The 13248-nt window shown below is 46.9% G+C and overlaps 1 protein-coding gene across 1 annotated transcript in view; it reads right to left on the bottom strand.

The window, feature by feature from the left end:
- WDR3 (WD repeat domain 3) overlaps window positions 1-13248 on the bottom strand; it is a 386077-nt gene that overhangs the window by 289655 nt on the left and 83174 nt on the right. Inside the window, exon 4 of the mRNA XM_069635757.1 lies at window positions 2642-2760. Coding sequence (XP_069491858.1) covers window positions 2642-2760 — 119 coding nt within the window. The remainder of the gene's footprint in view (window positions 1-2641; window positions 2761-13248) is intronic.

Genomic DNA, 13248 nt, shown 5'->3' on the forward strand with positions numbered 1-13248 from the left:
TGATCCCCGCTGCAGAAGCCCTTCCAGTATCCAGTCTTCTGTCTTCATGATAAAGGAATTCAACAACCAGGTTTCGGCTGAAGTCTTCTTGCTGGAACTCTTCTTCAGTGCTAAGGTACTGTGTTGGCTGTGTAATTTACTTACTGTAAGCTTTTGTGATTTCTGTAAAGCTTTGGGGTGTTCTTATGATTGGGAGTCTCCTGATCCAGTTCACTGAGGCCCAGTGCTGGAATCCTCCTAGGGTGTCTTCTGGAACCTAACTAATTTTAAAGTTAACTACTTTGAACAGTCTTCCTCAGGAACTCTGGCTTTTGCCTGCAACAGAACCCTATCTCATCCCGCCTACAGCCGGCACCTAGACCACTAGGGTCCCTCTTCTGCCTCCGAGTGAACTCATGCATCAGACTAGAGAAGGACTGGACGATTAAAGGATTCTGTCTTGAAATGTTTAACACGTGTTTAAAAGTACTTACTTGTGAAAAAGTTGGTTGGTAACTGTAACTCGGAGTGAGCCGTTACAAAAGTTCTTACTTACCTGGAATGTGTGTTGTGCCATTCTGAAAAGTATATGCAAGGCTATTTTACGCACATGTGCATTGGTTATGCCCCTTTCCCAAAAATAATGATGTTGCCTTCCCTAACTATTTCTTTCAGAGAATAGGTGTATAGGTTTCCCAACTGGGTTTTGCTTCCCCTAACTTGCTAAATAGCCTGTGTAGAATAAGTCTACCTTGGGTTTTACCTACCTAGAATAACACTGAGACATTCATAAAGTGTAGCATTGGGATTTGCTTTCCCTGGTCTGTTTTATACAGATGCTATAACAGTCTTAGGTTTATACCTATCTTTACGTTGCTGGTAGCGCCTTTAAAAGGTATACAGGGTTTGCTTACCTTGTGTTAGCTCTGTGCCAGCCTAAAATAAAATAAAGAGTTATTGCTTACCTCAATCTGTTTTCCAATGATCTGAAATGCAACTGTAATAGTCTATTACAACATTGGGTTTTACCCGCCTAGAATAGCTGTGTGCCATTCTTGAAAAGTGTTCTTTGGGCGTAGCTGACTTTGGTCTGCCTGGTGCAATCCTACATTACTGCAAATGTTCTTGCTTATCTTAGACTGTGTTCCAATGAGCTGAAAAGCAACTGTAATTGTATATTACAGCAAAAGGTCTTACTCACCCCAATATAACTTATCCTAAAAGTAGTTTGTGGTATATACTGTTCCTTGAATCTGTGTTCCACCATTCAGAAAAGTTGGTTGACTATGCGATTTCTTTGCCGAGTGTCACCGCACAACTTCTAGGCTCTACTACCATTGTATTACAGAAAGTAATCAGAAAGTAACATGGTTTTTTACTCCCCAGGAATAGGTGTGGCCTATACTAAATGTGTAGGACATGGTCTGACTTCCCTAGAAGCACTGTTGGGTATTCTGAAGAAGGTTTATGCTGTTTCTGTGTTGTGTTTTTATAATGAGATTCTCACTAGTACGTACCCCAAGACCGAACTTGGTCTACTTGTACTTATAATAGACCTTGATTTTTTTTATAATACTTCTGGTTGTAAGTGTATCCGGTCAGATAGCACAGTGAGCTAAGCGCGCGACCCGGATATCTGCGTGCAGCCTGCTGTGGCAGGTTCAAATCCCGGCAGGGTCAACTCCGCCTTTCATCCTTCTGAGGTCAATAAAATGAGTACCACTCTGTGGGATTATAATGTCGTCTGTTATTTCAGTGCGCTGAGACCTATGGGTGTGTAGCGCTATATAAGAAATACATTATTATTTCTATTGAATCCTTGGTATACTACAGGTTATATGTACTTTCCTACAGCCTTCTCTACCTCCTAAAATAAGCCTGGGTGCTCGGTCTATGCTACCATATACTCAGGTGGTACAGCCTTATACTAAGAGTGTAGTTTTGTACTGCCTCAGTTGAATGGTTTTACTAAGCCCTTAGTTGGACTTCAGAAAAACTGTCCTAGCACCTATTTCCTGCCCATCTTTCAGTGTATTCCGATGGCTCCGCCATACCTACCCACAGACAGGGGTTGATCTATCTTTTGGATGGAACAATGTATTTTCTGTGGGATAGATTTCACAACCCTCACCAGCGAGCTGTGTAAATATCTCCCCAACAATATGTATTAAGATATACCCATGTATGTAACTGTAGCAGAAATTATAATGAAGTAACATATGTAGAAGCAATTTAAGAATCAGCAAACTGTTCTGGATTCAGGTTTGCAGCATTTTATGATGGTTTGTAGAACTTGGCAAAGCCCCAATGTTATTCAACAGGAATAACCGAACAGGGGAGCTGTGGTTGTGCTTACATGGTTCACAATGCTTTTCTAAGCTGAAAAGCCCAGCAACAAGCCTCTGATTAAAAGGAGCTGCCAATATCATGGTCCATCATTTACCTCCTCCAGTTATCACCCCATGTAGCAGGTGAGCACCCCTGGTCCTCAGAGTCTCTCAAAGCAACAGGGGATGGGATCAAGGGGGGTGGGGGAGGGAATCCCATGTGACAGTCACAAAGGGCAGTGAAGGCTTTCAAGGACCATGATAATCCAAGCCTGGAAGGTCACATTTTGGCATGGCAGTGCATGCAGAGTTATGTACTTCAGAGCCATACACACCTCGTAACCAGCAAATTCTTCTCTCGCAGAAAGAGGGCACGAGTGACGGCATCCTTGTGCCCCTTCAATCTGTATAAACCACTCTCATTGATAACATCCCATACGATCACGTCGGTGTCCTGCAAGAAGAAAACAGTCATATGTTACATCAGTGGGGCAGAATATACAGAGGATGTGTGGTAAGTGTGGTTGATACAGACAGGCAATGGATCTGAAGCTATGGACCTATTAGAAAAACGACAATTGGTTGGTCCCTCACTAGGAACTGATGGCTGTTAGGACAGTTTTCTAAATTCCTACCAAACCTCATAAAAACCACATCTGAGGCAATACATGAGCTCCACTCTTAGTATTAGGCTACACCATCGGAGGTTGGGGGTAGATAGACAGAGCAGCCAGACATATCTTTGGAGGGCGAGAGGGCTGCAGCTTGGTACAAAGAAATTGTAGCATACATATGTTCCAACAAAACACTGAAACACTATGTATTGTAAAAATAAAGGTTTTATTTAAATACAAGTAGACCAGGATATATCTTGAGAAAGGCAAGTACTATAACATAACATATATAAACACAAGTATAACAAAAGGAAATATGACAGAGAAGGATGAGAGGATAAGAAATAAAGTGTGAGCGTGAGAAGAAGGATGAGAGGGGCTAGGGAGGGGGGATAAGTGGGTAGAATGGGGTACGGAAAAAAGGGTGGTGGGTGGGGGTAGAGAGTGTGGGTTTGTAGAGAGAGGGTAGGTGACACGATAGCTTATTTATAACGTGCTTAAGACCCAGGAGGTTTCCAAGCACGGCTCCGGGGATTGAACCCTTTGTTGCTCTGTGTTGCCCCTGAGCTATCCTCTCTCTATGCTCACGGGTGGGGGATAGAGAGACGGTGGGTAGAGGGTGGGTGAGTGGTCGGGAGAATTCTCAGAAATGTGCTAATTCCGCTCTACCTTAGAGACCCCCAGCACTTTTCCTGGACTCTAGGACTTTTTAATTTTTAACCTGGAGAGAGTGAAACCTTTTTCCCCACACTCATGTATTTTTCTGTGATTTGACCTCTGTTTCTTGTGATTATGGAGTCTGACAAACTCCATAGGCATCATCTTTACATTGTGTCACACAGCACCTGCAGTGCAGTGGCACAGGGAAGTCTCGTAGATCTCCCAAAGGTTTAAATACCTTCTCTTGGATAAACTGCTGTAACTTTCTAGACCCAGCACACACCATCTTACCATAGGGTGCTGGAGGGGTTACTTAGTATCCCTTTTGTCTAGTTTCTCATGTAACAATTTTATGTTACCCTTTCTACAATTAATGGCTGGTGGCAGTGGTTTACTTTTTACTACCATTGAGTGTTTTTACCGAGGGCTGCATTCGCAGCTGCAGTAAGGCACCCAATGGTGCCATTTTTGTGAAAATGGCCCTGGTCGTCTTTTTTCACCATTTCTTTGTGGAAAGGTCCTTCTTGAGATTTACTGTGTGCCAAACCAGGTTTGGTCCCTTTGTTCGCTTTGCCTTTGGCGGCATTCATGAGTGAAGCCCGCCTCTGGCTCCAGGGTGTATGGTGGGGGCAGGAAGTGAGGGAGGTGCCCTAAACTCCCTGTGCTTAGTCTCATAGGAGAACCAAATACACTCTGTAGTGATTGGCTGGCTGACTGTCCGGCAAGGACAGCCACCATGCTGGGTGACTGACAGCTAGGCTGGAATGAATGGGAGAGAACTGAATAAAAGGCGAGGCTTTTGGCCTGGAAGGCAGAGTCGACCACTGCAACGAAGGAACTGAAGAAGAACTTTAAGAGGACGCCTGCTGCAACTCCTGAACCGTTGGTTTGCCCGGTGAAGACCTGCTGCTGTGCTGAAACTCCAAATTTGCATCGACTGAGAAGCCCCTGCAAGGACGACTTCTCCCCTTGAGTTGGTGGGACGAATCAACTCCAAAGTAAGCCACCTGGACATCCTTCTCAGAGCTGGTTGAATTGCCACAGAGTTGCTGCTGGAAACCTTATAGCCAGGGAGAGCAACACCAGATTGTGTGGATTGCTTTTAAGCTGGACAAGAGCTCCAGGAAGATCCTCCGGACTCCCAGGAAGCAGGACTGACCGAGCCTGAGCCCCCTCAACAGAGTGCAGGACCGCAGAAGCAAGGGAAGTCCATCTTGACAGCCAGGAACCGCGGTTTAGCTATTTGCGATAGTCGCGGGGAGCTGAAACACTGAAGTGCCACTTGTTGGAAAGATTGCCGGTTGTGGGCGGTGACCGTCCCATTGCAGTGCAGGAGTCCCCAGAAGTCCTCCCTCTTGTCCCCACAACTGAGGTCCAGGAACAGAGAGATCTGCAGAGCTGCACAGGAACAGATGTCAGCTGCTGCACTTTTTTTTCAATACAAAAGGTACTGTAAAGTTTGAGAGAACTTAGCTCTTGTTCTAGAGTTGCGTGCATCTTCCACCTTTTACAAGTCTAACAGCTTGTGGCCCATTTCATTCTTCTTTCTTCAAAGATTTCTAAAAACAATGTGCAAAAACGTTGTCTACTTACCTGCAAAGAAGGACTTCAGCTCAGATAGACTTTTGCCTATTGACTTTGGCTTGGCCTTTTTCACTGAATGACTCTTCTTGGAGGACCTAAAAGTATTTGCCCGCTTAAGAATATTTGTGGTCTCTTGTATGTTCTAAATAACCTTTTCCTTTTAACAAATGCAACAGTATTCTAAATGCCAACAGTAAGATATTAATGTCCCCAGAACCCTAGCTATTGAAGTCACCTGAGGGTGTAGGTTGTGTCTGTGGGCCATCCCAAAAGGGTCTTTACTGATTTAGAAACTAAGAGTGTATAGTACTGCAGTGTATTTGAGTGTTACGTTTTATATTGCTCCCTTCTGAAGAAGGCATATTCTAACTGATAGATAAATTAATAATTGTTTATTCAAGAAACCTTGTGTGTAAGAGTTTATTTGAATACGTGTCACTGTGAATCTCTCTAACTCCCCTACAGCTCACATTGACCCCTCTTGAGATAAGCCTGGCTGCTCAACACGCTACCAAAACTGTGTAGTACAAGCTCATACAAAAGGTTGGGTTTCCTATACCTGTAGTCAGAGTTGTTTGTAGTGTTCCCAGATGGTACTGCATACAAATGTTGCCTAACAGTGATCTCTTGTTCCAGTGCAAGGGAGGTTAACTTTTTGCAAATATTCCATCTGTGAGTGAGAGTCTGGATGTGCCGATCGATATAGGTCTGAATAAAATGCGTGAAAATGTCTAAGTACGAGGGGTTTCGGTAATTATATCTCCCCATATCTGTTGTATAGTCCATGATATGTTCTGACAGAGCTGATTTGCTAGCAATCTATCCATTTTATTAGCCCTGATATAGTATTTTTGCTTAAGATATAACTGGGACTTTTCTGGTATGATGCAGCCCTATATGCCTTTTGGGTGGTTGGGCCCGTGTTTGTTTCCAAACTTACGTTGGTTTGCTTCTTCTACAATTAAAAGACCCAGGCGAGTCGCCTTAAAAGTATCCCGTGTAATATTTATAGCAGTTTGGTCCACTAGATTCAGATTAAAAAACTCCCTCATCTGTTCTGCAATTTTATCCCTAATGACTTGGTCTCTCAATAGCTCCCCAGGGAATCTCCAGGTCCACAAGCTCTGGGTTTTTCAGGAAACCCTAAGCTCTGTCACTATCGGAGAAAGGTGCAATATAGAGTAATAGGGTGTGTGGTGATTTGGAGAATTCTACCTAATAGTGGCACCGAAGCCCATGCATAATCTATATGCGAGAAGGAGCAATGTACATGTGAATAAAATGTATAGTCTTTATCCGCACCTCTTGAAGCCAACCAAATATCAATCAAGGCTAGTTGTGCACATTTCTGTTTTTCAACAAAACATTTTATTAAACATTTCCACATTGTATACATCAATGCAATTATTGGTCATATATGCAGACAGGGCAAATCCAGTTGGATGCAGCCGTGTGTTCCAGTGTGCTGGATTTAGGAATAGTGCTATTTAACTGTTCCGTGCTGGGGAGAGTCTTGCTGTATCGGAGATTGGGCCTTCCTGGGCTACTCTCGGGCCTTTAGTGATCAGCCGAATTTGTTCCAGCACCTCATGCCAGAATTGTGTCGCTTTCTGGCAGGTCCATAATAGGTGGAATAAGGAGCCAGTGGTCGAGCATCCTCTCCAGCATTGGGGTGGAATAGCCGGGTTACTTTTGTTTAGTAGTTTAGAAGCCAAATACCACCTGTAGCAAACTTTCAGCCCCCCTTCCTTGTTAGTGACACATTTAGGGCTTTTATACACGAGTCCAAATGCGATCCCAGTCTTCTGGCTCGAATACTCACCCCAGATCCCTCTTCCAGTTGAGCACGTATTTTTCCTTCCTATTTGGGTCAGTTCTGTTGAGTAAATCGGTATAGGGTTGAGACTTTACCCCTGGCGGTTGGATATGTTAACGTTCGCTCTAAAGCAGTCAGTTGCCTCCCTCCATTGGCCCTCACTGCGCTATGAGATAACCAGTGCCTTAATTGTGTATAATGGAATCTTTCAGCCTCCGTCACCCGAACTTTTTCTTTACATTCTTTGAATGTTAAGGGCGTTCCTCTGGTTAGGAAATATGATATCTGTGTTAGTCCCCGCTCCTTCCACCTAGCAAAACCTTGGGTGTGCAACCCAGGGGGAAATTCGGGATTGTTCCATATCGGGGTTAAGAGCCCGAGAGTGCCCCTACAACCAAATTTGCAGCCAGCTTTCCTCCGGCATTCTATTGTGTTTTTAGTTGAAATCAGCGGGCCTGAATTTGGGTGGTTTCGACGGGCTGTAATGTGTGGGTGGGTAGTTAGTGGGGTTAGGCTCCATGTTTCCTCTTATTGCTAACATTGTGGCGGGTTAGTGGTCGTTAGCCACGTGGAGGAGTGAGAGAGTTGTGCTGCCTGGCAATATTTTTATACAATCGGGACCCCCCAGCCCACCCATACTTATGCCCCGCAGCATGATCCGTTTCACTATGCGTGGTCTCTTCCCCCACCCCAGATGAATTTCAATCTGCTTTTTTGCAGCTTTTGCAAGGTCCCCCTCCGGGATGTTGATGGACAAGGCTGTACAAGGCTGTACTGTGGTAAATTAGCCTTGGCACTATGTTCATTTTCACTGATGTGATTCTTCCCAACAAGGAGACCTCTTACCTGTGCCAGTGCTCCAACTCTTTGCGCAGCTCGCTAAATAACTGTGGGAAGTTGAAGCAGTATATGTGCTCTATTTTGTTTGGGATTTGCACCCCTAGATAGCCGACACAATATTTAGCCCAAGGGATGGGGTGTTTGGTTGCCAGAGCCTCCCTATATTTTCGTGGGATGTTAACTGCCAAGGCCGCATACTTGGAGTAATTAACCCTGAAGCCTGATACATTATCAAATGCCTCAATTTCTTGCCAGAGGGCCTACATCGAGCTGTCTGCCTGCGTTAGGGTGAGGAGGACATCGTCCTTGTACATGGCAGCTTTGTATGTACATTCGCCTACTTTTAGGCCCTGTATGCGTCGACTTACTCGGATTTTGATGGCAAATGGTCCCATAGAGTGTGAATATTTATCGTGACAATGGGCAGCCTTGGCGAGTGCCTCTGGAGATGTTGATTTTGGCTGATCTTGTGCCATTTATCCTTAGGGCTGTGGTGGGATGCTGATAGTTGGATATGGACCATTTCATGAAATTGGGTCCGAATCCAAATCGGGACAGTGCAGGTCTATCTAGCAGGTCGAAGGCTTTGTGTGCATCAAAGGCGATAATGACCAGTTCTGTACCCGTTCTGGTAGCTCGTTCTATCAGATTGACGGTAAGCCTAACGTTGTCTTGGGTGCTGCGTCCGGGAATGAACCCAGTTTGCTCGGGATTAATTAATTAGTGGAGAACCATCCGTAGTCTAGTTGCCAAGATCTTGGAAAAGATCATCGGCCTATATAAGGCACAGTGTTCGGGGTCCTTGCCATGTTAGGGGATAAGTATCGTCAGTGATTCTTCCAAAGAAGGGGTAATACCCCCCGGTTATGAGGAAGGTGTTGAGGGTGGAGAGCTGTGGGGCTAGTATATGAGCGAAAGCCTTATAAAACCGAGCCATAAACCCGTCGGGGCCCAGGGCTGCATTCTTCAGAGATTTTGTTGCCTCTGCAGTTTCCTCCATTGTGATCGGAAGCTCTAGGGCGTTCAGCTGATTAGGGAGGAAGCCTTTCTGGCTAGAGAGTAGATAGCAGGTTTGGGACTCTGGCTCTGTAGGGGATCCAGACATAATTTCTCTGTGGTGCCTGACCATTATCTCCATTGTGTCCCCCCTCTGCATACCGAGTTACTCCGTCCACTCTCAAGTTTTGGAATAGAATTTCTTGTGTGGGCTTTTTTCAGTTTATAGGCTAGCAGACGGTCCGCCTTATTGCCATTTATGTCATATTTGTGTTTGGTGTATGCTAGCATTCTTGCTGATTTATCTGCTAAGTGAATCTCTAAGGCAGTTTTTGCTTTTTTGAGGTCTCTGCCCACTGACCCCCCTTGGTGGATTGGTGCTTTTTGAAGTTCTTCTCCAACTCCTCCACTCTCTCCTCTAGTTTAGTCTGCTGGATTTGACCATTTTGTCTTTGTGCTTCTGCAGCACTAATTAGGGCCCCTCACACCACTGGCTTCATAGCATCCCAGACCATGGCTAATGGGCAATCCCCAGTTGCGTGCATGTATCTCAGCTATCTCCCTCCTAATAGAAGGATCCAACAGGATAGAGTCCTGAAGTTTCCAGCATCTCTGGGGGGGATTCGGGAGGCCGTGGATTTACAAATCAGCTGTGACCGGTGCATGGTCTTAAAGTGCTCTGGGGAGAATTTGTACCCTCTCTAGACAGGGGGAAAGGACACTGGACAGCAAGATCAGATCAATCCTAGAGAAGCCTTTGTGCACGTGGGAATAGAAGGTGAAATCCTGTGTGTACATGTGGCGAGCCTCCAAATATCTACTGTCCCCCACTCCCTAAGAAATTCGGCAAGCTCTATTGCCCGGGAGAAGTCTTCCCCTCGTTGGGGGTAGTGTTTTGCCGATTTGCGGGTCTGGTACTAGATTGAAATCTCCCGATTATAAGGTGGCCTTCAGTGAATGCTAGGATGGTCGAAATCATGTTGTGTAAGAACCGGTCTTGTGCTGTGTTCGGGCAGTAAATGGAGGCTAGTTAGTGGTTGCTCAACGAGATACCCTTTTGCCAGCAAAAATCTACCCATGGGATCCCGTTTTACAGTAAGCTGTATTAGGGGAACATTGTTGCTAAACAGGAGGCCTACACCTCTCTTTTTCTCACCTGCTCTGGCAAAGTACTGCTTTGTGAATCTATTAAATTTAATCTGTTTCTCATCTGCCTCTAGGAGATGGGTCTCCTGTAGACATACAATGTCTGTGGACAGTTGGGTTAGTCTCCGCTCTACATACTTCCTCTTTCACAGGAAGTTAAGGCCCTTAACATTTCACGTTATTAATTGTAATTCCCTCCCCACATCAGCTGCCATGATCCCTAATTGTTCGCTCCATAGCGGGCCCTCTGCACCGGTATCCTTTGTGAAATCCCTCAGCTTGCCCCAGTTGGCTACTCCAACGTTCCTTTGTGTTGTTGAGGTTTTGTTGCGTTTATTCACCTCTGTACTTGTTTCACTTTTTGACCTTTTCCCCTGCCCTTCCTTCTCCCCCCCCCCACTCCTATAACTTGCGGTGTTGAGTCCAGCCTTAAACCAACAGGGTATCCAGCTCTGGCGCACCACCAACCCTGTCGGGGGCCAACGAGGCAAACAATTATTGTGCGCTTGAACTTAACTTAAGAATCGTGGGCGTCGCTCGCAGCTCATTTCACACCTTCATTCGATCCCCGGGCCGAGGCCAAATCCCATTGTCGAATGAGAGGACTGGCGCAAGATGGCCGAGGGCCCAGGCAGCGGGGCCATGGCTATTGCTGGGCAGTCCCTACTGCCCATCTTACGATTTCGGAGGCAAATGGAGAGCCGCGTGTTGTTGGAGGTGCTCGCCTGCTCAGGCTTTGTCTGGTTTCTTGTTCTTTTGGGGAGGGCCCTGGATCCAGCACCTTCGTTCCACCCTGGCCCAGGCTGCTGTGGGAGCAATCCCTGTGGATTCATGGTGCGTTGCTCCTTTCTCTGTGTCCTCGTTCTCCTCCTCGGGACCCAAAGGTTTTTCAGATTATGGATTTGCCATTGTTTGCCCTCCCAGGTGAAGTTAAGCGAGGTAGGGAATCCCCAGCGATACGGGACTTTACTTTCTCTCAACCATTCCTTAAGGGTATTCCTCTTCAATTGAATTGTTATTTTATTTCTATCACACTCATACACAAGTGTTTCATAGTAGTGTCCTGTTTGCCAGGTCCTGGTAGAGCAATGTAGTTGCGTCTCGGAGATGAATTTGTTTAGCGTTCCTAGCCTCCTGCATCATTTCCTCCTTCACTTTATAAAAGTGCACCCTTTCCAGCACGTCCAGAGGAGTGGAGAAAGCTTGTTTGGATCTGGTCCGATGTACTCTATCGATCTCCACTGGGGCACTATCTGCTAGTGTTAATATGAATCAGAATAAGTCCTTCATGAAGTTTACCAGTTCTGCGTCCGTGACTGAAATGGGTATGCCCCGGAGCCGGATGTTTTTCTGTCTAGAGCGGTTCTCTGCATTTTCTTGTTTTTGTTTCAGTGATTCACACTGTGCTTCAAGTGCAGCTATCCTGTCCAATCCCTCTCCGATTTCGGATGCTTGCTCGCAGAGGTTGTTCTCCAACTCCGCCATTCTACTTTCAACCTCCGTGATTCGTTTGTCTAGAGTAGTTATTTTCCTCATGACTTCCGCCGTACCCTTCTGGTATTCCTGTGTCATTGCTGCCAATAGGTCCTGGAGGTCTGATTTAGTCACTGATTGCGTGGGTAGTTTAAGTCTGGGGGCCGCATCGCCCTCGGTCAGCTGTGCCTCTGTGTGTTCCCCCTTTTTTGCTTTGTCAGGGTTCGGCTGTTCTAGTAGCGTGGAGATGTCAGCCTGCTTTGAGCTCTTAGCACTTTTCACCATTGTCTCCCCAGGGGCTTCAGCTCAATGGCACTGCTGTGGTGACAAGTTCTGTTATCACTAGTTGCTATATAACGTTGGAAATGGAGTGACCGTGGTGTCTGGAGACTAAGAACAATCCGGTTGTGGAGCTTTCTAGGACTTGTCTGCCACTTAGGCTGATTGGGTTCACTGGCTTGTGGTGGGTGCCTCTGTATGCGGCAACGCCGGAGGATGTAGCTGCGTAGTGGGCATGCAGTGAGAGCTCCCATGTGGGGCCGCGTATTATACGCACTGGCGCTTGATTTACCATCTGCCTGTTTCCTCAAGACACCAGCGCACTGCTTTTGTGAAGTGAGTCCCGAATTGTTCTGTTGGTAGTCCTTACATAAGTGGCCCCGGGTCTCCGTGGCCCCAGCTCCAGATAGGGCATTGGTCAAGTAGATGTGCATCAAATTCGGGGTTGTGCATACTTCTTCCTCCGTAGTTGGCCAATGGTGGTTTGCGCAGTTTAGTGTGGGGCTAGGGCCCCCAGTGAGGATATGCCCTGACCCTTCCCCTGGTTCCATTGGCCCCATTGCGTTAGTGTGTTAAGTGTCCTGCGCCTGGGGAAAGTTGATGCTGCGGGCCCTTCGGTTGGGCGTCTTGTGCCACGTCTCCCTTATGCCGTTACCCTCCTGTTCAGTGGTTTCAGAATGGAGAGGGAGGGAGAGTCAACTTGGAGGCTTTGATGCTACTGTTATTGCCTTCATACGGCTTGCGCGGCTGTGCTGGGGCTAGGAAGGCAATGCAAAGGCTTTGCTGTAACTGCTGCTTTTAAACAGCTTCCGGGGCTGAAACTGGTGTAATTTCACCCTTTGGGCTCCAGTAGTTTGCACGGTGGATGTGTCCTTATCCTATATTGGGGTCTGGGGCCAGGGATGGTCTTTGTGTCGGCAGTTCAGGCGGCTGCCTGACATCAGTCAGCCTCTAGGGGGCGCCACACCAGCAGTTTGCGTCCTTGAAGCCAGGCCAGGCACATACATTTTTATAATGTTAAGATACGAAACCAACGTTTATTCTAGCAGTGCTAGAATACACGTTAGCACTGACACTGCTGCAGGCTGCAGCCTCGGCCCTCAGGCAGGGCAGAGCATTGTCAAATACATTAGCAACATGTGTTGCTTTATTACTTCCCCCCTGACCCTGACCTCGGGCCCCGGATGGCGCTGGTGGCGCCAGCCAGGCCCATGGGCGCATGTGCAGTGTGCCCTCCTCCAGGCTATGCACGCGCAGTGATACAATTGATTGGGGCTGGCTGGCATTACAGAAAAGAGGCGAGTGGGTGTGCAGCAGGTTAGTGTGCAGCAGTGGCTAAACAGGGGGCCCCCATGGTGCAGGTTCCCCATGTAATCATCGCTGACACTGTGCTGTGCTCTCAGAGGGAGTGAGCTGAGCAAGGACTTGTTGCCCAAGGAGCTGGGCCCCCTGCACCGCTTGGAGCTGCTCAACCTGAGCGGCAATCACTTCACCTGCATCCGGGGGCTCTGCTACAGCTGAAGGGGCTGCGTTC

This window comes from Ambystoma mexicanum, chromosome 7p (assembly GCF_040938575.1).
Source record: "Ambystoma mexicanum isolate Mex_15411 chromosome 7p, UKY_AmexF1_1, whole genome shotgun sequence".
In the NCBI taxonomy this organism is placed as follows: domain Eukaryota; kingdom Metazoa; phylum Chordata; class Amphibia; order Caudata; family Ambystomatidae; genus Ambystoma; species Ambystoma mexicanum.